The 25,459-nt window shown below is 54.3% G+C and overlaps 8 protein-coding genes across 8 annotated transcripts; 4 read left to right on the top strand and 4 right to left on the bottom strand.

The window, feature by feature from the left end:
* Positions 1 to 5,637: 5,637 nt before the first annotated feature.
* On the top strand, positions 5,638 to 8,022 carry BDZ83DRAFT_590409 (uncharacterized protein; the record flags this gene model as incomplete). Its single annotated transcript, XM_060506337.1, has 3 exons — positions 5,638 to 5,794; positions 6,133 to 6,251; positions 6,511 to 8,022. 3 exons carry the CDS (start codon positions 5,638 to 5,640, stop codon positions 8,020 to 8,022), a joined length of 1,788 nt encoding a protein of 595 aa, XP_060359259.1.
* Positions 8,023 to 9,414: 1,392 nt separating this feature from the next.
* BDZ83DRAFT_590398 (acyl carrier protein) lies at positions 9,415 to 10,055 on the bottom strand (the record flags this gene model as incomplete). Its single annotated transcript, XM_060506335.1, has 3 exons — positions 9,415 to 9,461; positions 9,525 to 9,654; positions 9,813 to 10,055. 3 exons carry the CDS (start codon positions 10,053 to 10,055, stop codon positions 9,415 to 9,417), a joined length of 420 nt encoding a protein of 139 aa, XP_060359260.1.
* Positions 10,056 to 10,424: 369 nt separating this feature from the next.
* Positions 10,425 to 12,167, top strand: BDZ83DRAFT_639073 (NADH-quinone oxidoreductase). Its single transcript, XM_060509400.1, has 2 exons — positions 10,425 to 11,075; positions 11,328 to 12,167. The coding sequence occupies exons 1-2, from the start codon at positions 10,758 to 10,760 to the stop codon at positions 11,694 to 11,696; spliced, it is 687 nt and encodes a 228-aa protein (XP_060359261.1). The 5' UTR covers positions 10,425 to 10,757; the 3' UTR covers positions 11,697 to 12,167.
* Positions 12,168 to 12,429: 262 nt separating this feature from the next.
* On the bottom strand, positions 12,430 to 14,475 carry BDZ83DRAFT_590413 (uncharacterized protein; the record flags this gene model as incomplete). The annotated part of the gene is made up of 4 exons (XM_060506338.1): positions 12,430 to 13,003; positions 13,067 to 13,170; positions 13,249 to 14,255; positions 14,337 to 14,475. The coding sequence occupies 4 exons, from the start codon at positions 14,473 to 14,475 to the stop codon at positions 12,430 to 12,432; spliced, it is 1,824 nt and encodes a 607-aa protein (XP_060359262.1).
* Positions 14,476 to 14,938: 463 nt separating this feature from the next.
* BDZ83DRAFT_107485 (uncharacterized protein) lies at positions 14,939 to 16,630 on the bottom strand. The gene has a single exon (XM_060501062.1). It carries the CDS (start codon positions 16,359 to 16,361, stop codon positions 15,402 to 15,404), a length of 960 nt encoding a protein of 319 aa, XP_060359263.1. The 5' UTR covers positions 16,362 to 16,630; the 3' UTR covers positions 14,939 to 15,401.
* A 3,547-nt stretch (positions 16,631 to 20,177) lies between these two features.
* Positions 20,178 to 20,852, top strand: BDZ83DRAFT_710458 (uncharacterized protein; the record flags this gene model as incomplete). Its single annotated transcript, XM_060511589.1, has 1 exon — positions 20,178 to 20,852. One exon carries the CDS (start codon positions 20,178 to 20,180, stop codon positions 20,850 to 20,852), a length of 675 nt encoding a protein of 224 aa, XP_060359264.1.
* Positions 20,853 to 22,305: 1,453 nt separating this feature from the next.
* Positions 22,306 to 23,771, top strand: BDZ83DRAFT_639085 (mitochondrial carrier domain-containing protein). Its single transcript, XM_060509401.1, has 5 exons — positions 22,306 to 22,514; positions 22,595 to 22,615; positions 22,681 to 22,812; positions 22,872 to 23,019; positions 23,080 to 23,771. The coding sequence occupies exons 1-5, from the start codon at positions 22,394 to 22,396 to the stop codon at positions 23,579 to 23,581; spliced, it is 924 nt and encodes a 307-aa protein (XP_060359265.1). The 5' UTR covers positions 22,306 to 22,393; the 3' UTR covers positions 23,582 to 23,771.
* Positions 23,763 to 24,727, bottom strand: BDZ83DRAFT_639089 (uncharacterized protein). The gene is made up of 3 exons (XM_060509402.1): positions 24,340 to 24,727; positions 24,058 to 24,252; positions 23,763 to 23,998 (listed from the first exon to the last, which is right to left on the bottom strand). Exons 1-3 carry the CDS (start codon positions 24,355 to 24,357, stop codon positions 23,855 to 23,857), a joined length of 357 nt encoding a protein of 118 aa, XP_060359266.1. The 5' UTR covers positions 24,358 to 24,727; the 3' UTR covers positions 23,763 to 23,854.
* Between the last annotated feature and the right edge of the window lie 732 nt (positions 24,728 to 25,459).

Below are 25,459 nucleotides of genomic sequence, written 5' to 3' on the forward strand. Positions count from 1 at the left end.
GCTGCTGCTGCTGCTGGGGCGCTGCGCTGCGCTGCCATCTGCTCCCAAGGCACAGATATGGCTGGCGTCATCAGGTTGAGCCAGGCCTAGCCGATGCGGTTCACCGAAAGAAGGCGACTGTCGTCGGGTAGCTGCATTATGCTGACCTTGTCCCAAAAGGAGCCGGTGAGACGGGTGGCTACTGGCCGAAGCTGCAACGGGGTCTCAAAGAGGAGGCAGATGCAGGTTTGACTGGGGCAGAAAGGGTTCGGATGGACCGCCGCGGAGGAGAAACAGGCCAGGGAAAACTGTCCGATGAGTAACAAGTCCTTGAGAGAAGAGAGGTACTGGGGCACTGCCGGCCGGGGCAAAGATGACAAAATCCGCACCTAGCCACTTTACTGGAGGTGTCATTGTCTCGGCAGCTGAACCCCTGCGAGGCAAGCCAGCCAGATGGCAGAGGTTGGCGGACGGGAGTGTCAACTTGTCGAGAAAGGCCATCATGCGGACAGACAGCGAAGAAGGGGTATGTATGTTCTGCGGGTTTGACAGAAACTCGCGGGGCTGCTTGATAGCACGCCCTCTGACATTATAGGAGAGACATGCGTCCGTCGGAAGCTGAAGACGCCATCGGCCGAGAATCGGGCTGGGCAAGGTCACTAGGACTTTGCGATACTGAGAAGGCAGTGTGACATCGCGAGGTGAAGTCTTTGAAAGCCACCGGGTTGGTAAAGTGTAACAAACACCGTACGGCACATGGTCGGCGTGGGGGATGCTGAAATGTAAGAAGAACAACCAAGTGAGTACGCACGAACAGGGCGGGAGGGAGCCAAGACAACGATCGGACTAAGCAATGCGCCGGTCTCGCATGGCCTTGGGGTAACTAACAATTACCAACTACGTTGCTACTTGACCTATTCGTACATATCCATTACTTGCTACTTCTTACTCGTTGAGCTTTGCTGCAGCGATCAAGCCTATCTTGCTCGTCTAGCCTAGTCTTGTCTCTTCTCTTCTGTCTCGTCTGTGTGTCTCTCCAGACACTGGGCACTGAGGTATTCCCCGTCGAGCGGCTGCATGCGTAAACAGACTCTAATACTGCGTAGCACGAGCAGCATGCGGGTGTGTGTCTGCGTGGGGTGGGATTCATCGCGTTGGGTTGCGTTTGATGTCGCACAGCTACAACCCTGGAGCGGCGACGACTCGCGCGCGCGGCCCCGCGCCTTGCCCGACATGGCAGGTTAAGCTTGTAGGGAGCAGGTCGCAGTTAAACTGCCATGGCCCTTCTCGGTTGCTTTTCTCACATCTGACTGACGAGTCAAGATTGTCGAGCGACGGCTTTGATGTAACTCTCTGTGTCCTTGGGACGAGATGTCGCTCTGCAGTTGAAGGGTAAGGTAGTAACGCAGCAGGTCAAAGACAAAGACCCGTGATGCTAGATGGGCTCGAGATAGGCGAGACACTGGGCGGGCTCCTTCGGGTTTGCCATGGACATTGAATGAACCCTGCGATGCAAGATCAGAGAGATGAGAAAAAGCAAGTTATTGAGAGACATGGGCGGCTTTAGGGATTCGTCAGCATTGACCATGATTGGTGCCGATGATGTTATCGACGGACTCCAATATCGAATAGTCCCGCCATTCGACGTCTTGGAACTCAGATACGACCCCAATGCGTCGAACATCTGAGATGCGAATCCAAGATGCACATCATCGACTGAGACGCTCATTTATACGAGTGAGTTGAGTCAATGCAGTTTTGAAAACACGAGGCAAGCAGATAAATGTTTGCTGAGGGTCCAATCGTCAAGATGTCGCACAGGGCGCCAGGCGCCTGAAAAGGGTCCCAGCATGCTGGTTGCTACTGTGACACGGGTGCTCATTGCAGTAGATGGCCTCACCATCAGTGACAATCGTACGACGGATTATTGATGTAGAACTTGCTAAGAATGAAGGCGGAACTCATGAAAATCTCATATGAAGACTGAGTGAGATGAGACGAGGCATGCGGTATAAGCTCTTCCTGATCGCCTTTGAAAATCTCCCGAGGTATCTCAGAAGCTGCGTGTGTCTAGGTACAAGATTTCGCTGGTACTTCACGTTTCAAGACGACCGGTATGCAGCAAAGCGGCAGCAACCCTGGTGTGGGTGGGCATGAGAGGTTGGCGATCCCACGGCTCATGATCCATCCAACACTGACACCCGCTTTTGGCACCCTGGCTCGCCTCCTCCCGACGCACAGCGGTGATGGGAGGTGCGGCATGTGTCGAGAAGGGAACCGGTATTTCCAACCACACTCCTCCCGCACGGCTGACTGCACTTCACACCGTATCCTTTTCCCATTCCTTTTTTACGAGTGTATGTATCATTGAGAAGTGGCCCCCTTTCTTGGACCCTTCCGTGACGGTGAGCCTAAATGTCTTGATCTGGACAAGATGGGTGGCTGAGGGGTACGGAGCAGAGAATGAGTGTATCATGGGGTCGGCGCGTGATGGAGGCACGCCACCTGCCTTCTGAACGGATGGTGGTGACAGTGTGGTTGACTATAGCAAGCAATGAAGTAGAGACAATTGAACATTAGGTGTGGTGGGTGCGTACTCGTGTGTTTCTCTGCAGGATTGAAGAGTCGAAGACGGAAGGGATCAAATGTTTGCTCGTACGAGAAACAAGGTGAATGTCTCGGGGTGCGAGGAGTGAGGTTCGACTAACATGACATTCGGGCGTGGCTTGGCGTGGATATGGACATGAACATGGGGTCGGAAGAGGGGAGAAGGAGGAGGAGGAGGAGTGCAGCAAAATGGATGGCAGCGTGGTTGAAGCGAGGAGGGGGCGAAGGCGAGTTCATCAGATACCCTTGATGTAGATGCCTACGGCAGATACGGCATAGAGATACTGTTGCGTGTGGTTGGAATACCGAGAGGAGTGTATAGCTTGCTTGGGATGGACGGCTGGACTACCTCGCTTCAAGAGAGGTGAGGTATCGTAGGCGTACTGTTGTGAAGCGAGACCTACATAACTTAATATGAGGCGAGCATGAAAAGAGGGTGCTGCTTGGGAACTGAGCTTCATGCTGCCGGCATGTCCATGAAGGTGTTGTTTTGCTCTTTGCTTGTACTTCTACTCGGCTTAAAGTGAGAGAGGTAGGTATGTAGTGAGATGGGTATATGAGGGTGGGTGATTCCGAGTCTGCCGTTAGAAGGCATCCATCCTTCAGTCCCACGGTCCCATTCCTCTCACCTTTCGCACCATCTGAATCTCATTATTAATAGGAGCAACGCCGTCTCTTGAAGCTGCCTAGGTTAGCGGCTTCAAAGTTGACTGCCCGCGCCTCACCCCATCTCAAAGCCCTTTTGGGAGTAAGAGGAAACCAAAGCTCCAGCCTCCAACCAGCTCACCAGAGGCATCAACACCGTCGACTGCTTACCGAACCCTCCACGGCTCCGAGTGAAGCGCCACGGTCCGCCAGGCCTGAAAGATGACCCCTGAGCATCGGCAGTGCTTTATCTGGATGCTGGACCTTTGCCTCAACGGATAGCTGGGATTATCATCGCCTCCTTGACAACTTAACCCCCGCTTCAACGCCCGCTGGGACAATTCCCCTCCCTCCTGTTCGCTACAGAACTACTCGGTAGCACATGGAGAGAAACACACATCAGCACATCGTCACTGCTTCTGGGGTTTACTAGGTCCTGCAGCTTAGCACTTGCTCCTTCGAGGTACGTACATAATCTTGGTTACGTTCTGCCAGCCGCGAGTTGCTCGTCTCTCCGTCCTCCAGCAAGATCCTGGCACGTTGAAGCTGTCTGGCCCAGTTGATCTAATCTCCAACCTCCCAGGTCAAGGCTCGAGAGAGGGCCGAACATCTGATTCGCCGATTGGGTCATCTGGCGGTATCTTGGTATCAGCTTCCGCCATCATCGACCCCAGTTGCGACTCTGAGCATAGAACCTCGAACCTCGACCCTCGCTCGACCTGAATCAACTTTGACTCTCTGGTCACAGACCGTTCACTGTGTTCACTATTACTATTTCCTCTTTGCTTGTTCCACTTCACTCGCGTCACCCGCAACGATATCCAGCAAGCCTGACCATTGCAAGCCCCCTCCACTCTATCTTGGTACCTTACCCTACCTTACCTTACCTTACCTCCGGATATCTCAGCTATATCTGTCTGGTCGCCCCCTCTTAACCCCTTCTCATCCAGCCGCATATCCGTGCAGGATACTCCGTACAAGAGAGCGTCAGATCACCCTTTGGATCGGCTACCTATCATCGAGACCATCACTGGCGCCATCATTGCACACTTGGGCAGAGAAAAGAAAGACGGACCCTTCCTTTGCGCTGCGCTACATAACGCTATCGAGACCACCGCCGCGCCCCGCCGCCTCCTGTCCCACTTGGAATTTCCCCTCCATCGCGTGCTCCAGCGTCCGACTCTTACAATAGTCCTTACACAGCACGCCCGGCTCGGTGGCATCGTCGCCCGTCTCTCACCTGCAGACGAGACTCACCACTGGACCTTGACGTTTTACGGAACCCCAAGGCAAGGTTGGCAGCAGCCTTTCCACCAAGGTTCTCCGTTGAAGATACCGACGACGGAATCCTGACTCGAGACGGTGACGGACGCAGCTCGGCTTCAGCACCAGACACCGGGATACATCCCTTCCAGTGTTCTTGCTGCTCACTCACTCACTCAATCACCTCACCTAAGCAACGCTCAGCGTGCTAGGTAATCAATCCCATTGCCGCTGTCCCTGTCAAAGCTGAGTTATTCCCGATCAGAGTGGAGAAGATTGCAACATCATCACACTCCCTCATCAACCACAACACTCACTCACACGCTCTCATCGCCCTTCACCTTTGCAAACCGCATCTGACCGAGGCGCACCGCTTTTGCCGCCCACACGGCATCCTTGTCGCACCTCACACCTCATACCTCATCCCTCACACCTTACATCTCACACCTCACACATTCCGCCTCACACACACACACATACATCACACACCCACTATTACTATTAGCTTCTTGCTCGTTTTCACATCACACACCATTTGCTTCCCCAACGCCGCTGGCATTGCTGTCTTTCTGCCCACCTCAGGTACCGACTGTGTGGACTGGGCCTGGACTGCTGCGTGATCCTCAGGGACCAAGACCTCGAACCAAGAAGACCTCGAGAGCTCGCGTTGTCATCTCACCTCTCACCTCACTTGATTCTCTCTCATATCTGGCCTACACTATCGCCAGGCCATCAGCTACGCATACTCGATACAGCATACCCCGTGCTGCTTGCCATCACTGGTCATCACTGGTCATCACTGGTCACCTGTTGACCTCATCTCAGTGAGAGAACTCGACCTCGCCTCAGTAACCTCCACTCAGTGAGAGTGAGAGTGAGGCCTCAGTGCCCCCCCACCACCGTCTCCGGCCGGCGAAAGCAGCCCGCTCGCTGCCCTGCAACTGGGGCCCCTCGGCGAGTCCACAGCGCTCTCTGCCCACTGAAGGCGCAGCGCCCGCAGCTCCCGCGCTCTTCCCCTCCACCACCTATCTGCGCCTGCGTCCTCCCTCCTCTTCCACTTCGCTCCTCTTTTTTCCCTCCTCTTCCTCCTCGTCCTTGAATCTCCCCCTCCACACTTCCTCCACCTCCCCTCCTCCAGCCAAAATGCCTTCGACCAACGGCTCCGAATATCGCCATATGCGAAGTAACAGCCTCAATATCCAACAACAGAATGGCCATCCCAGTCCCATCCTGAGCCCAATGGCCTCCAACGCATCTACCGCGTCCGCCGCCAGATTCGATGGCCCGCGTAGTCCACCGAGTACGTCACCTTGCCTCTCTGGCTTTACTACTCCTTCTCTCCATCGTCGTATTCCTCTGCATCTATTCCCTCCCTCTCTCTCTCTCTCTCTCTCTCTCTCTCTCTCGCTCCCGGGGCCGCCAATGTCCGTCGCTGTCTCACGTCGGCTCTGCTACGATAGCACGCCGCTGAAGCTCGTCGGCCTGGTCGCCTCGTCTTCCCTCCCGCCGGTGCTGTCGTCTGCAACACGTCGCACCGCACCTGTCCTTGAGCAACTGGCGATTGCCCCTCTGTCTCTTGTTCTGTCCTGCATCAAGCACTTCATCCTCGGCTGACTTATCTCTTCTCTTGCGCTACAGATACTTCCCACGTTCCCTGCAAATTCTTTCGGCAAGGAGCCTGTCAAGCCGGCAATGCCTGCCCCTTCAGTCACGATCTAGGCTCGGCCGCCGAGAACATCTGCAAGTACTTTGCAAAGGTGCGTCATTTCTCTCCTTCAGCCGGGCAGCATCGCGACAACTCCCTCATCCTCATGTGTTCCGCCCCTCCATCCTGTCGGATTGCTCTGCTCTACTGTTACCCCTCGGCTACACAGACCACCCGACCCATCCCACCCTCGAGCCCGTGCCCCTCGCATCCTAGCAACCCCTGCCTACTATAGCATCATCTGCGCTACGTTGGTTACAGAGCGTGGAGCGACACGGACTAGAGTGCTAATGTGGTTGATTCGATGATAGGGCAACTGTAAATTCGGTCCCAAATGCGCAAACATTCACGTTCTCCCCGACGGCCGGCGAATTAACTATGGCAAGAATGGTGTCACGATTGGCAATTCTCCGATAGCCCTCGGCGGACGAATCAATCCCACAGCAGCCTCCAACTACCACCCAACCAGTGCTCTCACCTCTGGCTTATACCGCGAAGGCGTCCCTCCCTATACATCGGCATACCCTTACGGCGGTGACGAGAGACAACAATCACTGGGTCGCCAGCCTAGCCTCGAAAACGGCCTGCCTACGATCGATACCACCTACTCCCACCCCGGCTCCAACTACGGCTCGCCCCGCGACGACGATGCTTCCAGATTCGGCCTCGGCTTGTCTCCTGTCAATGCCAACGGACTGTCAGTACTGGACGCGCCCCTCCCGGCATCCTTTGACTCTCAGGGCATGTCTAATGCAGCCCGATTCCCCGCCGCGCCGTGGCCTTCGTCCGTCCCTTCGAAATTCGGCATCGAGTCTCCCTCGCCCTCTCTGAGCAACGCCAAAGATTCCCGAACATCCGAAACCCTCAAAATGCTTCACACCTCGGCATTTGGTGGCAGTGAGTATCTTGCTGCAGCCAACGTCACCGCTTCCAGCAGCCCTCCCGGCCAGCCCGAGGAATACTTTGGCAAGCGAGCCATGCATTCGAGCCGATACGCAAAGCCAAAGATGCTCAGCTCGAGCATGCCGAAGACGTCTGCCGTAGATCACGATTGGGAGGCCAATTTTGGGTTCTTGGAGGAGGATTGTGTGCCGTCCAACTTACAGGACCTCTTGACGCCGACCGAGAAGGCCCGCCGCGGCTCTCTGCGCACTGTCGACGGTGAGCCGGGCAGCGAGAACGGCACCAAGTTTGGCAGCCCCATCGGCGGCGCGAGCCCGAGCAGGTGGGGCCCGCTGTTCCAGCGCCAGAAGGAAGAAGAGCTTGGCCACAAGCATGGGCCGTCGGTTTTTGGACATGTTGGAAGCCCTCTCCGAAACTCGGTGCTCTCGAATGAAATGGGTCAGGGCGGTGCCATGGCCCGACCAATCGGCTCACGTGCCGGCAGCGAGACCATGTCGGCACTCACACAACAGCTTCAGCGCACACGGCTGGGTGACGACGGGAGCAACAGCCCCCACTTGCATCCCTTGGCGGCAACGGGCCGAGCCCCGAGCAACAACGGTGCTGGGCCTATTGGCAAGGAACGGGACCGCGCGATGGAGCGTCATGTCTCGAGCGGCTCCATCAGCTCCTCCGTGACAGGACGATACACGACGCCCATTGACGAGGAGGATCCCGCATTCGTCTTCAACATGGAGGAAGAGGAAGATCAGTCGTCGTCGCGGCTCCGGAAGCGTGGCTCGGCCGGTTTTGGCATCGGTGGTGGTGGTGGATGGAGCTACGCCAACGCTCTGTCCAACAAAGGTGCTACCTCCGGTTCCGGCTTGGCCAAGGAACAGCGAGAGCCATCGGTCAGCGTTGAAACCGTTGGCGGGCGTTGATTGCTAGCTATGCTTCATGGCGGGTCGTTGGAAGGAAGTCTTCAAAACACCGGCAACTAGAAAAAGCATAGCGACAGCCTTGCAAAATGTCACCCTTTCAGTGGCATTCTTTTCACAACTCTTGACATTTACACCCTGACGACACTCTACGACACACACAACAAATACACATTTCAGCCACGATTTTCACAGCATGCATGGGCAAAAGCCAAACGGAAAACGAAAAATTCAACCGGTCTACAAAATCAATGGGACACGAGTAAGGGATCGGATCTACACGGTGGCTTGCTTATACAACAGGGGGTAGGGAGTTTGTTGGAGTTTTTGTCGATACCGAGTTGCTTCTGGCTTTTGAGGATTGAATATTGGAGGATTAATACTACCAACTGGCCCAACATAGGATGGTTTGCAAATAAGGAGAATCCACTGTCAAAATCTTGGGACTTGTGGTTTCCTTCGTCTTGCGCTAGGTGAAGTGTAGCCTGTCGATGCTTGGGGTAGGCAGGGAATCCTGGATACGTCAAGCAGAGGATGGCATTAACTTCTGATACTTGGCTAGGGGAGATGACACATGGAAGGAGGAAAAACATCTGGCTTTGGCTGGCACAAAAGTCACGGGTCGGCTGGCTGCGTGACTTGGCACCGCATTAGAGACGCCTGGAAGAGGAAAAGCAGATACCACCGTCTAATTTGCGTTCATTATATAAAAGCTGATTTCCTGAGAGACCGGCAATGACCGCACGAACGGAACTATTTGTTGAATGAAGTGCACCACAATCCCGATGCAAAACGTGTGACAACTTTTGTATGCATGACTACCATAACCCGGTGTGACCTTTACCGTGGTAAGGCCGGGTGAGCAACCGGCTGGCCCGCATTCCCCTCGCTGTATCTGACGATTCCGAGCTATTCCGATATCCTCAAACTACAACCGTCCTCCTTCTGAAGACTGCGGAGACCAAGGGAATTGAGTTGACATACGGTTGGGGCGGACGCAAGAGTAAAACGAACAGTCACGACGAAAACCCCGCCAATGGGTGACGAAAATCTATACACTAATACAAGGCAAACGTCAACAGAGCCCAGAGATTGTCCAACTCCAGATCATGTCGCGATGCCGTTTTTGCGCGGAGGCCGCGCCGTGGGCTATCGTACGGAACCGTCCACCCAACAAACACAGAAATAAGCCGGTATGCCTCTCGCTCTCTCTCTCTCCGTCCCTCTTTTTGCCCCCAATCCCGAAAACAAAGAGTTCCTCAAGAGCACAGACGCAGCGTCTTTCGTTTCCCTCTCGTTCTAGTTGCGAGTGGCGTGGTCGATGCCCGGAGAAGGACAGGTTATTGTACAGACCGCCGGGGAGACGGATTCGGTGGAGGAATGGAATTGGAATATTTAGTGGGCATCGGGCTGACTAACAATGTACTCGACCGCCTTGTCGACTGTAGATGGTGGATTAGTACTTGAACTACTCAAAGATAGGAAGGGCTGCATGGAGAACATACTCGAGTGGATGGTGTCGGCGTCCTTGTCGGGGATCTCGATGCTGAACTCCTCCTCAATGGCCATGACAACCTCGACGGTGTCCAAGCTGTCCAAGCCAAGGTCGTTGGCGAAGTGGGCGTTGGACTTGATCTACATTTGCGGACTATGGTCAGCTCTACTGTTCTTGCTAGCAATGGCAGCGCATCTCAATTGATGCGGTTGGGAGGTAGGTAGATGCTGGCAAGGTTTGGGTATAGCGAGAGGGAAGGGCGAAGGGCGAAGGACGAGGGACGAAGGAGGTGACGTACGTTGGCCGGGTCGTTGACCTTGTCGAAACCCTGGAGCAGAGCAAAGATGCGGCCCTCAACCTCCTGCTTGTTCAGGCCGGTAGCGGCAGAGTACATGCGAACGGAAATGGCCTTGGGAGCGGCGCGGAAGGCAGCTTGGGGCGCGACGAGGGATCTCCGGGCGAGGGGAGCGGACTGCTGGACGGCGGGACGGATGGCGCGCGTGGCGGCGGCCGCGGAACGGAGGACTGCTGTGCGGAACATTTTGAGGTATGTGTTTGGATGTGAGAGAGACGAGACTTTCGGGCGCTCTGGCGATTGGAGTTGGGATCGGGATAGAGGAGATGGGAGGATCGGTTGGTTGACGGCTAAAGCTGGGATTTGATGGGAGCTTCGGGGTAGTTAGCGGAGGAGGGTGCTGCGAGGTGCCAGTGATGATGATAAATTTCTCGTCACCCCCCGAGGTGTCCCTGGCTAGCTCTTGGGAGGTGCACGTGCTTAGTCATGTGATCTCGAGATCATCTTCATTTCGATGCGTCACCAGACCAGATGGAGAGAGTTGAATTAAAAGGGACTAGAAATAACTATAAACATCATGAGATACTCTCATACAATTTTATAACATCAATTGACCTGCACCGCCAAGTGAAGCCGTCATCGTCGACTCCGAGGAGCTTTTCTTCCGTTCCCTCCCAGTCCCGACTGAGCCACGTGACCCGCCCACAGCCAATCAATTGCCGCCCTTTGTAATCCCGCACCAAAGCTGTCGCCTCTGGCATGGCCGAATGTCCATAACGTCAAGCTCTCAACGCCGCCCCGGAACATTCTGCTCCCTCACCACACGCCGTATCCTCGCCCCTCCCCGTTCGTCGTCAACCCTCGATCCGACCCCGGAAACCCCTCCAATTTGCCCGGTCAATTGGCGCCGACGCATCTCTTTTCTTCCTCGAGGAAAACCATAGCACAATGCCTCCCGCGGCCCAGCTTCCCGTCACCATGTTGGCCCTGGCGTCAACGAGGCCGGTCGCGAGAAATTCGTCGGCCGCCATGCAGCACGTCGGCAGATTGATGGCTGCCAACGCCATGCGCACCTACGCCACGCCCGCTGGTCCCCCGCCTGCCAACTTTCGCATGAAGAAACATCAGACCTGGGACGAGGACCAGGAGTCCACATTGAACAAGCTTGGTCGTTATTTCCTGCTGTCCGAGATGGCCAGGGGAATGTACATCTTGATGGAGCAGTTCTTCCGCCCGCCCTACACCATCTACTACCCCTTTGAGAAGGTGAGCAAAACATTTTTCTCGACATTGGCAACCATGTTGGGAGACATAATGGAGGAATTGAGCATCAGAGGTGGATATGGGGTGGCGCAGACGGGGAACGCAGGAAGAGCCGGGCCATTGCCGAGACGAGGAGGACACGCATCGCCCGCTGTCACTGCACACGAAACCACGAATACAACGATGAAGAGGGGACTATTCGCGACAAAATAGACACATCGGAGAGCAAGCCGGCTAACAGGAATTTCTCTTTAGGGTCCCATCTCCCCCCGCTTCCGTGGCGAGCACGCCCTTCGCCGCTACCCATCCGGTGAGGAGCGCTGTATCGCCTGCAAGCTTTGCGAGGCCATTTGCCCTGCCCAGGCCATCACCATTGAGGCCGAAGAGCGCGCTGACGGCTCCCGCCGCACCACAAAGTACGATATCGACATGACCAAGTGCATTTACTGCGGTTTCTGCCAAGAGTCGTGCCCCGTCGACGCCATCGTCGAGTCCCCCAACGCCGAGTACGCCACCGAGACCCGCGAGGAGTTGCTGTATAACAAGGAGAAGCTGCTGTCCAACGGTGACAAGTGGGAGCCCGAGCTGGCTGCCGTTATCCGTGCCGATGCCCCTTACAGATAAGACTGGGTTTCTTTACCTACACGAAAGAAAGAAAGAAAGAAATTTCTCTGGTCGAGGGCTTGGTGGTGACGGTCGTGGTGAAGAGCGAGATGTCGAGGAATCACACCTTTTTTTTGCCTTTTTGCAACGTTAATGCTTAAAGGATGGACACATCGAAGCGGACGCGAGGGGACGACGGTCGCAGGACAATCAAGGGCCGCGGCAGCAGTGATCTTGGCATGTTGTGTATTTCTACAAACAGGTCGGGGTCGGTTAGACTTGTGTAAATATCTCTCGCGAAAAGCTACCTTTTTCTTTGTCTGTTGACCACCGTCGCCCCCGATCTTGTGTGATGGCATCGCAAAAGGCATCACGTTTACAATGTCATTGCGTTCCATGTCATTTTCTTCTTCATGTATGTCATGTAGATCCGCATCACGGTGGGACGGGGCGTTTAGGTTGAATTTCGAGATGATCATTAGTGCAGCTTTATCAACAATTGTCTCTACCAAGTGTTCATCACCCGTGACCTCGTGGGTTGACATTCATGGCGAGAAGATACAATCCAACCAACGCCTTGCTCTGATATCATGGGCCAAGCTTCAGCAACGCCAGCGACCTCTGAAATGACACGCTTCCGTTTCTTTTGTGTTTCCCCGGCTTGATACCGCGAGGATCCTTTCTTTCAACGTCTTCTTCATCATAGACATGGCCACGTCCTTTACATCCTTACGCCTCTACGCATATCTCACCATCAGAACGTCTTCTCCCAAGCCCCCCACCAAACACCCATGTTAGCGGCCACCACCAGATCCAACATCTTCAGCCCCTCGGGGTAGATGATCAGCTTGCCCAACTTGGCCCTCTTCCCCCTGTTGCCGCCCCCGGCCCTTTCCTTGCCGAGCTTCAGATCAAACGGGCTAGGCGGCTCGTCCTCGTCGCTATATTCGCCGTTCCGGTTGCCGACGTTGAGAAGCCGGCTAAAGTGCCCGCTCAGCTGCTCCCTCTTGCCCTCCTGCTTGAAAATCTCCGTGCTGGGCAAGTTGAATCGCAACTCGCTCACGCTGGCCGAGTACGACGACGAACTCGACGGCGCGAGCGGGTTACTCAGTCCGCCGGCTGTGGGCAGGACGTGTCTGCACTTAACACTACGTCCGGCGTTCCCCGTACGGAACTCACAGCGGCCGTCCCAGGGCGAGACAAACACATAACCCTGAGGCCGGAGGCCGTGGCCCGGCTGGGTGATGATGGGCCCCGAGTCGCTTCCGTTAGAAGAGACGGAGCCCGTCGAGTGTGCGCTCAACTGGCGTGAGTGGCGGTGAGTAGACCTCGCTGGCGGCGAACCAAAGGGGACTGAGTCGCCCTCGTCCATCAAGCTGCCTGAGCGCGACCGGGAGCTGAACTTTTCGCGAATGTTGGAGGACCAGGATTTGGCGTAGGACATGACGACTTGGCGTGAGAAGCCACCCTCGGGAGACTGCTGTTGCTGCTGTTGCTGTTGCAGGTGGTTGAGCGCGTCTTCCGAGTTGGCAAAAGGGGGAGCCGTTGTCGTCGATGTCCGTGGCATATCCACGCTCTGGCGCAGAGGCATGTGGCGGAACTTTGCGTAGCCCGAGGACTCGAGGCGGATGTTGATGGGAGGTTGAGGGGCGTTTGCGCGCCGGCGGTCGTGGGCTGAGAGGCCCGCCGAGTCGAAGGAGAAGTACTCGTACCCGTCGTCTCCAGAGTCCTCGAGCTGATGGGAGGCGACGCGACCTACGTTCCACTGGTTCCCCGTACTCGGGTCGCGGCGGATGAGGGAGAGAGTGTAGGGGACCTCCTTTGTGTTGTGGAAGCGGTTCGGTGAGGGGGAGCGAGATTGTTGGCGGTAGATGGAAGTCGGACGGGAGTAACGACGTGAACGCGCCGGCGACGAGGAGGGTTCCTGCTGCGGTGGCATACGGGACGGGGACTGGGAGGGAGAAGCGCGGTGGAGGTCTGTAGGAGGAGGCTGAGGAGGTCTGGAGGCAAAGGGCGCGTCGTAGTCGGGTGCCGGGGTCGGGATGGCTCGCGGGCCGACGGGTTTGCGTACGGGAGGGGCCGGGGGTGAGTGAGATGTTGGTCGCGGAGGAAGCTCCGGGCGGTCCTCTGTCCACCGGGGTTGACGGGGATCGTTGCCTGTGCCGTACCCGATGCCGTACCCCGTCGCATTCCCGGTGCCGTAGCCGTAGAGGCCGGAGTTGCGATTGCCGGCGGCCGCTGGATGTGAGCTAGGCGTCGGAGGTTGCGCCTGTGTTTGAGTCTGCGTCTGCGTCTGAGGAGGCAGATGGGCGCGGGCTGGATCGGCTGGCGGTGAGGGCACCTTTGAGCCCCCGACGGGCTTCCTCCGGATCTGAGCCGTGCTGCGGGTGCTATCCATACTAGACCTAGGCGTGTCCGGGTTCCGTAGATGGTTAGGTTGCTGAGATCCAGCTGCCAAGTTTGGGTGGTACGGGTGGCTGCCATCACTGGGCAGTTCCAGGTGGATGTAATAAAATGAGTTGGCGACATCTTCGCTGGTGACATTTTTGAGGTGAGGTTTTGAGGTTGTCAGAATGACGTCTGCAGGTTGGTGGTGCGTTAGAAGTTGTAATGGTGAGAGTTGAGTGCGAAACTGAGAGTGAAGAGATGAGAGAGACTTACCTCGTGTACCAGGTACACGTGAGATGTAGAGTGTGAGGGGATCTTGACGTTGCTCGGCCGGTTTGTGAGGGTATTGCGGGGGATTTGCGGCGAGGTAATTGAGCGAGGCCAGAGACCTAGCCTCAACTTGTGTAGACATTTTTTTTCAAAAGGATGAAGACTCTTTTTGTTCCGCTTCAAGTGTGCTCAAGCAGAGGGGCAGGAGGAGGTAGTCGTGAGTATATCTGGCTCGATGCAGGTCGGCGGAAGGATTCCCGGGTGGTTAAGTGTTTGTTGTGGTGGTGTGGTGGGTGAGTGAAAAGGGTGGCTGAGCCAAGAGGTGATGTGAGGCGGGAGGTTCACAGCCCGCCCGTACTTGAAGGGTACTCGCGGTACGGAGTATTCACTTGTGCCTTATGGATACTCAACTCAAAGGCCCAAATGCCGTGGACGATACGATGGCGATTTGAGCAGTGAGCGAGAGGGGAGACCAGGGAGCTGGCGCTGTCAAATGTTACTGCTGGAGCTGGTGTGGGTCGGGAAAACGGGGTTGTGATGGAGAGAGTTTGTAAAAAGGTTGAGCTTAAATGAGGGAAAAGATTTACTTCATCTGGTAATTCTCACTTGGCTCGGTCTCTCTTTTGTTCGGTTCGTAGGTGACTGGTGGTGGTGAATCTTTGTTTGCCAATGCGAGCGAGATTGGTGAGTGCGATGAATTTGGCGATGAGAATGTGAATATTGAATGCAGAGCGCTATAAAGAGTATCGCGTGGTTGGTGGTGGTGGATGAAATCTGAGCGAGATGTGATCGACCTGCAGCTGCAGGAAAAGTGGTTGGGGGTGTTTGAATTAAAGTCCGCGAGGGCTGGACGTGGACGCAGTCTCGCAGAAAGATGAGCAAGAACAGGAAAGAGGGGGCGAATAAGAGATACTAATATCGCGCGTGTTGCCTGGTGAGTACGCAGCGTATACGGGTATCTTTGCTGCTCGTTGCTCCAGATGTTTGCTCGCGTGTATTCGTAAAGAGTGGGAGTAAAGCGAGGGAGTGAGAAGTGGTTGGCTCGTTGTGCTGGCGATGAGGCGTACCTTACTTCGTACTTCTATTGTAAGTACTGTGAGGCGAGTCGACCCTCAAAGAAGAAACGAGAAAAATAGAAACGACGGGCAGGACAAGGGAAGCAAGTCCCCGGATCTGCAGTAGCGGCGCGGAAGGGATGTACGGGAATATGGTGGTGCCTGGCGAGCCGCAAGAAAGGGCCTGTCGTCTTTTCTCTTCTTCCAAGTTGGCAAGACAAACGCACAAAAGTTGCTGGGATGTGTCGGCACTGTTTGGATCGCTTTCATCTGCGGAGACCGACGGTCCCTTGGTAAGAAGCGTGGAAGCGAGCTTCTGCTTGATGTTTGTCTCTCTCTCTCTCTCTCTCTCTCTCTGTCGACACTTGGCGGGCTGAGACTTATCCAATGGCAAAAACGAGTCGTAAGCTGGATGTGGCTGTGCTGTGCTGCGCTGCGATGTGACCAAAAGTAGCGATATGGCGGCGCTGGTGACTTTGCAGCGCGGTGCCGTGTACGTGTCCGTTCCGTAACCTTGGTGATGAGAGGTCTTGAAGGTCTTCCTTCTTGGTGCCGGCGCCGGTGCGTAGTTATTTGATTCCTTCTGAAGCTTTTCTAAAGCCCGGGAGGGAGACTTTGCTCCCAATGCCGTGACGGGTTCGGAGTCAGCGACGGCACCTGAAAAGGCTGAAATTAATGACCTGGGCTTGACAGGGTCCAGAGCTTTGTCTTGTGAAATGAGAGTGGGCAGTTGGTGGTTTGTGCTGTTCTTGGCATGAGATGGGAAGATGAGGTTTGAGCAGAGGCGAAGATGCTCTGCCAACGATTTTGGTGAAAGCCAAGCTGCTTCCCCTCTTTTCACGTCTTGATGCTTCAGAAGTTCGGTCTGAACTTTGTATGCATCGGAGAGTTGTGATATGCATGGGAGATCTTCTCGGGAGGATTTTGGGGGACTCGGAGCGGGAAGAGAGGGGGTTTGTGCTATTTTTCGCATGCTTTTTTTTTTTTCGCGGAACTCTGCAGATTCCTAGTGTGAGTGACCTTCTGTGCACCAATACCTACACGGATAGCAGTAAGTGGGATGGATATACTATCTGTACGTACGCGACTACGGATACAGAGATCAGACAACGGCCATCCACCCTGCCTGAGAAGTGAGCAGTGAGCAGCCCTGCCATCTCGCATGCTTCAGCTCCTGCTTGAACTAGCGAGTGCCAGAGCTTGATCGAGGCTGTTTGTGCCCCGTGACTGGCTACGAAATGTCTCGCCTCCTACACGGGATGACGACCAAAAGTCTCGGGTTCCCTCCTAAGGGTCCCATGAACGCCTGAGATTGTCCATGACTGAAACAAAACCTCCAAAAGATCGTGCCGCAGCCGCATTGAATATCACTACCTAGTGGTCCATATTCCACACATGAGTACATATATGTCGATGAGGGGATGTTGCAGTCTCTAGAGGGTTACATTCCTATGCGGGTAGGGCCAGGAGATGCTGGAGACAAAGGGGCCCGAGCTGTGAGGAGCTTTCCATTACGAGGATGTCCTCTGCACAAGAGGTTTGCGGGCCCATTTGACTCTGACGAATAAGCATATCCGCATGAAGGTGAACGTCACTTGAAGGGCATCCACAGGCTCTTGGGAGCTGGGCAGTCAAAGCAGTCTCAATCTCAAGAGTCAGCTATCGCAAGGCTCAAACGGGGGGCATCCCTTCATCGGCACGCCCCATGCCACCCCCATCCCATGGAAGGCCTTGCGAGCCGTTACCGAACAACTCAATCATCTGTTAAGCACCTGCAAGTTCATGAGTGGCACAGTGGTTGCTGGAATGTGGCATGGCTGCACAAAGATTGGTTCAACAGCCAATGCCCGTATACTCGTACACACAGTCAAAAGCCGCCTCAAAACATCAAGCTTCACACAACTGTGACGCACCGCACCGGATCTTCGGTCGTGTCCACGTCAACTTCAAGGGTCTAGGTCCGCTGTGGCGTCGATGAGACTATACATACTGTGTAACTGTCCACAAGCGCCTGCGCATGCCGCGAGACCCTGGAGACGGCAACGTCAGAGACCCCGACGTTGCGGGTGTTATCCCCTGCGCCTGGGCCTTTAGCTGGCTGACGGTGCCGTGGGAATGTCAAAAAGACTTTACGCTGAGCCACACTTGCGCCCCTGGAGAACTCGCCGTGTGCCATCTTTGCTCGTCTCGAATGCCTTAAGTAAGCTGAGACTCTCCCCTATGTAGAGTCTAGCTTCGGCCCCTTCACTGACTCGGAACTGAACATGCTGCCGACGAGCGAGGCATGTCCTTGCCGGCCAGCTGGCAGGAGGTGGGAACTCGTCAACCTCAAAGGCTTGGGTCTCCCAGCTTCGTCTCGCGGACGTGGCTGACTGCTCACCTGTCGACCGTTCCAAGGCTTGATGCCCCCTTATTTCCGCGCCAGCCGTTCTTTCAGTCACTTTAGGTGCACCACCTGCGCGCACACGATCATGATCACAGTGGGCGACGTTGACGATGATGTGTACGAGGGAGGTTAAGGTTGATAGTGATGTCATTCACCCCAGCTAGGTGAATATCAATGGAGACGGCCAGCTGGGTTTTCTTGTCTCTCTCTGCGCGCATCTGTGCTATTTTTCGCATTGTTCGTCACCAAGGATGTTGATCCTGACGAATCCTATCATCTCACGCGATGAACACCTCCACTATCGCGGCCATCATGTGAATCCTCATCATCTAATGCCAGGGTGATAGCTTTGAGCATAGCCGGTCGTCCAAGTAAATCCTCGCCTTCTTGGCATGGATCTTGTAGTCGATTCATACTGTGATGACTGTGTACACATGTCAGAATGGTTGAGTTGTCAGCTACTGTCTGGTAAGAAAATCTGGCCATTGGCATCGTCTGCTCGTCATTCCGGACAATTCAACGGTCAATCCACGGCGATCTTGGGGTCCGGGAGATCCAAATAGGTGGGATGAAAACCCAAGCAGACGGCACGGCAGTTCCCAAGTTTCCACCGGACGCCAAGGTGGTTCCAAGACCGGTCCCGTCACCGCGCAACCAACTCGATTTGTGAAAAAATGGCCGTGTGCATGATGCATCCGGCCCCGTGCGTGCGAGACTACGGAAGACCGAGAAACAGAAAAAAACAGAGTTTCGGCACCCGACGATGCGAGGTTGAAAATCTGCCCAGCACCAACGTTTTAACTTCCTCTCTTGACTGATATCATTCTTTGAGTGCAAATCGAGTGCGAAAACGTCCTCTGAAAGGAATTGAATATTACCGGCTCGTTGGATTCATCGTTTCTAAACCTCACCGGGTGTTTTTCCCCATTCAGTCCTACTGGCTTTACCCCTTTGTTTTAAAGAAATTGGTTGCTTACGTCACATGGCGGTTATGCGGCAGACGCCCACTTACAACACCGGACTGCGGATAGTCCGTCGTATCCCGTTCGACTTTTCACTTGAGAGGGTCAGGGGTTCACTCTGTTTATCAGTACTCACTGCGATTCATGACTCTTTGCTCGTAGTGATGTGCTTGGCAAGTCAGTCGTGGGAATCGCTGCCACCAGATTTACCTCAAACGCAAACTTGACAGGCTATCAACCTTATATACTGCGTACGATTATTCATCGTCAGAGCCAAAGGCCAAGGCATAGTCCTTCAGACCAGAATGTAACATGCCCATTACTGATAATTGATCGAATACCACGCCGATATCCATGGTCCCTGCTGACCCAAGAGCCGCGCTACCACTGGTGGGAGAATGTACGACTCCAAAAGTAGTTTGGCTTCGTGACATCGTGGTTCGGTCCAACTGCCGACTTGGCTTGTGGAGGATCCCAAAGAAGAATGTCCCCTTCAGGATGTCCCAGCATGAAGCTTAAGTCATGAGCCAGCCCTCTTCGGACTCGCTTTCCTCACTATGGCTAAACGTCAACGCGGGAGAAAAAGGTCATTCGCCTAGGAAGCGCAAGATCCATTGTATATTGATTCTAACTTTCTAGAGTCTCCAAGTAAGAGTGTAGTATCCGCCATAAAAGCCTACCTTGAGACTTTTTGAAAGGGCAGTAATTTCCCGCCTATCGTACTCGGTTTGCCGCCACTGGCCCGACAAGTTGGGCCTTTGGAAGCTATAATGGTCTCAAATAAGGGGCCACCTTATTCCAGACTCGGCCGAGCATGGCAGGGCTCGACTCGGCTAGTGTTTCCAACAAACAACTACAACGCCATTTTTGGCCCCTCTTTCACGACGATGGACCAACAGGAAAGATTCTTCCATCGAATCCAACGATGTTCCTCCGGAATTTTTACATCCCATGTTCTCGTCGTCCGAACCGATCCACCACTCTACTCCGGGCCCCTCAACGTAGCATCCTCTGCCGTGACCCTAGTCTTGGACGACAAACATACGCGATGGACTACTCCGTGTGCTACCGTACCCATCAGGAATCCGAATGGAAAACATCCCCGTCCATGCCAAAGTAGGCGGGCCAGAACATACTCCCTCTCCTTTTGGGAATCAGCTGCGTTGCATCAAACTCCTCTCATCTCGTCAAGCGGCTCCCACGCTAGGAAAGTTGGGGACTGAAAGGCCAAGACTCTGAATGTCCTGTATAAAGATGCCTCTCCTCGACCATCGGCCTCCGTGATCTTGGTTCTATTCCTCAGCACATACGTTCACTTCTTCAGCCCTTTTTACAAACCTTTTACATTCGTTCTCCAATCCAGTCCTTCGCTTCAAAACAACCCACTACCGCAACCATGCAGTTCGCTACTTTCCTCTTGGCCGCCCTCCCGGCCACCACCATGGCCTTCCCCGGCCTCTTCCGCCGTGAGGAGCCCTCCAACAACGTCGCCAAGCGCGACTCCTGGGGCGGCGCCGTCTCCCTCGGCCCCACTACCTCCACCATTATCAACGCCGTCACCTACCTGACCCCCGGTGCCGCTCCTCCCACCCAGGCTGGTGTCCTCTTCCTCTGGCCCGGTATGTCCAACGGCACCGGCAACCTCGTCCAGACCACCCTCGAGTCGTGGCCCGACAACAGCTGGTGCGGTGCCGTCGCTGGCGAGTGGTGCGTCCGCGCCTCCGTCTTTGGCTCTTTCGGCCAGATCGACAGCGAGACCTCCGCCCCCGTCAAGGGAACCCAGAAGATCAAGATCGAGTACGACCTCCTCGACGACAACGACACCTGGCGCCAGACCGTCACCGACACTGCCACCAACAAGGTCATCAGCACCCTCGACCACAAGGACGGCCCCTTCATGAGAGGATACGGAACCGGCACAGAGTGCAACGACGGCTGCACCGGCACCATTGCTGAGCAGATCTACTCCGACACCACCATCACCCTCTCCAGCGCCGATGCCAACTTTGGCAAGACCATTGGTGTTAGCCAGGGTGCCACCTACACCGGTCTCGCTGCCAGCAACGGCAACAAGGTCTGGAAGATCGCCACCATCAAGGTCCCCAAGATGCAGTAAATGCGTTTGCAACTTGGCCTGTGGCTACTACAAGAAGAATTGGTTTCACTGTACATACTACATAGTCTTTGACAGACTAGGAAGATCGTGCCCATGGCTGCTTCCAGGTTCCATAATTCAACCTCTTGCCATGCAATACTTTGATCCATTGCTGTGACTTTGTGACGTTTGTCGACAATACGCCAACATTGAGAACAGACACCATGGTATATATTGAACGGGAGATAATAGTTGAATCGCATGAATGAAGTGTAAAATAAGCTTATGCTGTTTACCCCGGCTGCCCGCGCCAAACTCAAATTAAAGTTTGGGAAAGAGGATGTGCGCTGGTGATAATGTCTGAATTGTGCTTCAATGAATCGTGTAGGTAGTGCTTTGGTATCTCGAACAAAGGCAGTTTCGCAGATAACTTGTTTCCAGGATTCGGGATTCAGAAAGCAGATCACCTTGCAAATCTAAAAGAGGACTTCTTGCTATACAGCGGCGTGGACAATGTCTTTCCAAATTTCTTGAAAATAATGACGATGATGCGAAGAATTCGAACCAGTTTTCTAACCAGAATGAGAAGTTGCCGAATCAAGGTCTTTGTGTTACTCATAATAAACTTCGTAACGAGTACATCTTTTTTACTATATTATGCGTATAGATTTGCAATATTTGTATTGAGGCTTATGTTCCAAGTATAACGGCATCACAACAATGAGTTGGCATGAGAGAATCATACCTTCAAGAGTTATTCAGTCTATTCTCATTAGTTCAGATAAAATAAATTTCTAACTCGAAAAACACACTCAAGGGCAAAAATTAAGATTAAGTCCAGAGCACCAATCACTTGTATCAACTGTTTGATATGCAAATAAACGGAGATTGCAATCAACTCAGAAAAATAGGCTCAAGCAAGATTATTCAAGTTCGTCTCTGATAAAAACAAGACGGCTGTTGGGAAACCAGATAATATGCCTGTGACATCTTGGTTGGCCACGACATTTATACCAACTTTTGTAACCACCCTCCATCATTCATCTATGCCAACAAGAGATAGTCTAAGCCACAGAGCAGATTGATTGGATCTGGTTACGTGCTACTTTGATGATCACATTTGTACGAGTGATAAGCCCAGGCTGAAAGCCAACGTGCAACTTTTTGCTACCATGTGGTTAGACTCGACGGATGACTTGTACAGCAATGAGATGTCTAATGACAGTTGTGACTGAAATCATTTATTTCAGAGTCTTCAAATTGAAGACCCTTTCGCCATGCTCTATCTAGGCCCTCAAAAAAAGGTTGCCGTTGATGTAAGTTATCGTTATCTCGGCATCTCGGTGTAGTGGTGAGGCACCTCACCTCGGTGTGGTGATATGCACGGTCAGCGGCCAAGATGTCGTCAGACCACTAGCCGGTACGTACCGTTCGGCTTTCCAGAGGCTCCACACCCCGCGATCTCGGACGCAGGACTGCACCTGCACGTCAAGCTTTCCTCCAAAAAAAAAGTGTCCGTCCAGCAGACAAACTCCAACAAGCTCCGCAGATCCTCCTCCAAAATGTCGACCGCGACGAGTGCCACCGCGGCGACCAAGGATGAGTCGCAGCCCGTCAAGAAGGGCGGACCGACGGTCCTGCGATCCATTCTGGCTGGATCTACGGCCGGCGCTGTTGAGATTGGTGAGTCCCTCCACTCTTTGGGGTCCCCCGATGACGCACCAGCAGACAACGAAGACAGGAAGCTAACTGTCACGACACAGCCATCACGTACCCTGCCGAATGTAAGATGACCACGACCGATCTCCCGATTGCGATTGCGATTGACTCTCTGACCCTTCCTCGACAGTTGCCAAGACCCGTTCGCAATTGAACCGAAACCTGGGTGCCGGACAGAAGCTGCCGTGGCCGCCATTCGGAGCGCAATGGTACGCGGGATGCACCACGTTGATCATTGGCAACTCGCTCAAGGCGGGCATTCGTACGTGAATCAGCTATCCTGGGGCAATTGCCTTGTGCTTGCTGACCCCCGATGTACAGGATTTGTTGCCTTCGACCAGTACAAGACGCTCCTTTCCGACGCCGACGGCAACATATCTGGCCCGAAGACGGTCATCGCCGGCTTCGGTGCCGGTGTGACGGAGTCTGCGCTTGCTGTCACTCCTTTTGAGAGCATCAAGACTACGCTGTAAGTCTTTGACTCTGCTACATCAATGGCACCTCCCCATTGCTGACAACGCGGCCGCAGTATCGACGACAAGAAGTCAGGCAAGCCCCGAATGAAGGGTTTCCTCAGCGCCGTCCCCATTATTGCCCGCGAGCGCGGCCTGCGCGGATTCTTCCAGGGCTTCGTGCCGACGACAGCCCGCCAGGCGGCCAACAGCGCGGTCCGCTTCAGCGCGTACAATGCTCTCAAGCAGATGGCCGAGTCCTACACGGCCCCCGGGGAGAAGCTGGGCGCCGTGGGCACGTTTGCCATGGGCGGTATTGCAGGATTGATTACGGTCTACGCCACGCAGCCCCTCGACACGATTAAGACGCGCATGCAGAGCATCACGGCACGACAGCAGTACGGCAACTCGTTCCGGTGTGCAGCCATGATTCTGAAGCAGGAGGGTGTCTTGACGTTGTGGAGTGGTGCGTTGCCGCGTTTGGCGCGTCTTGTGGTGAGCGGTGGTCTTGTTTTCACCATGTACGAAAAGAGCATGGACCTCATGAACAAGGTGGACCCTGAGGGAAGATACATTTAAGAAGGATGTGCTACAAAATGCAATGGCGTTGAGGTTCTACTTTGTTTTTGGTATAGATAGTTACACTATACAGGGTACAGATTTTGTACAAGATATGGTACATAGGGCCTTGACAGTTATGTCAAGCATGCCCATGCTATTTAGATGGCTTCCTTTTCGCTGTGCGACGCCATTATCGGTGGTGCGTGTGTGTGTGTGTGTGTGTGTGTGTGTGTGTGTGTGTGTGTGTGGGTTGTAGTTTTGTTCTTTTTGGTGTTGCTCCTTGTGCCATCATCATTGAAGTCTGAACATGCCTGACAGCTTCTTGGACATGTTTTGCAGCCATCCTCGTGTCGGGGCCTCCTCGAGCTCTCTCAACAGGTCTTGGAAGTATGTCGGCTGGCTTTCGGGCTTCAAGAGTTCGCCATTGAGGGGGAACTACAGGATGTATATTAGGGATTTGCGATTAGGCGAGGCCGTGGGTTGGTCCAGCTTACCCTCTTCTTGAAGCGATCGTCAGTGAGGGCGAACATGGCGTTGGCCTGCTTCAGCTCCTTGGCCTCGTTGACGACATTGGGCTTGGTATACCTTCTCTCGATGCCTCTCTGGATGATTTCGCTAAATTGAGTCTCGGGACGGAGGTTGTCCTTGGGCCACAAGGCAAGGGCAGACCTCATGTGCTTGTACGCTTGCTGTGGAAAGAGGATGTTAGTGACGGTGACGGTGGACGGGATGGTTGGTAGGAAGGGCGGAAAGGGAGGCAGAAAGGAGAGACATACACTCGTTGTGCGCGACATGGCGGCGATATTGGAAATAATTAGAGAATGGAGGTGAGTCTACCGAATGCCGTCTACCTTATCATGGTCTCACCGCGGGGCAATGAGGCAGCAGTGGTGGATAGAGGGGGTGGGTGCGGCGGTGGAGGGCAAAAGTCGCGGTAGCTTCAGAATCCCATCAACGACGTCAAGGATTTTGCATCAGATGGCAGGCCCGGCCGCAGACGTCGAAGAATTCATTTCGTCGGAGCTAAGGGACTGCGCTGCATCGGCGCTTACCGAACTGATCAGAGTGGAGACGAAATCGCAAAAGACGTGAATGACATTGGGTGGATTATTCAGATGACTGTGATTGGAGAAAAAGATCTCGAGTGGTCAGGGGGTCCGATGGGCCGAAGAGAGTGGGACACTTACGCATATGGGGCTAGTACGCTGGCTTACCTTATGCGCATGACTCTTGCCTGAGGCATGAAGCATTGAGCCTAGTTCATCCTAGTTCATTCTGTCCCTTCCATGTCTTTGTCAGCACTCAGGCCACCAAAGAGGCAGCCGTTAGCAGTCACCATTGTGGCAGATTCCCGTAGCGGACTCGGAGCAACACAGAATTGAGCCCCGTGCCCCCTCAGTCTCAGCAGTCTCAATTTGTTCCAGTACATTCCCGCGGATGAGGTACGAGTACGTAACCCCCCCCCCCAAACAGTGACAATGAGAATCGTCTCCACCTCCACTGCCACAGGGGCTTTTTAGCGTTAGAGCCGTACTTATGTACCTTAGGTAATTCACTTCACCGCAGCGAGACGAAGCGAAGCGAACCAGCGACAGACAACGCCCGGTTCGTGCGACAATCCCGACACTCCTGACCTCCTCCTGTATTCGTACACCACCTTACCTTGCACTTCGGTATCCTACAGCGTACTGCTACGCCTGGACTGACTCTCCGACGTTCATCACCGCAGACGAACCGAGCCAACGTTGATGGCGTAGTCCTTTTTCCTCCGAACCAGCACCCTTCTTTTCTTCAGCACAACACCACCATCGTCGTTCCTTTTTGTCGCCTCACCCCTCCGATTTCTCCTACGATCCTCGCGAAACGATCTCTCGCCTTTTTCCCTTTCATTTTCCG

Source organism: Colletotrichum acutatum (genome assembly GCF_030867785.1).
Source record: "Colletotrichum acutatum strain CBS 112980 chromosome Unknown BDZ83scaffold_153, whole genome shotgun sequence".
In the NCBI taxonomy this organism is placed as follows: domain Eukaryota; kingdom Fungi; phylum Ascomycota; class Sordariomycetes; order Glomerellales; family Glomerellaceae; genus Colletotrichum; species Colletotrichum acutatum.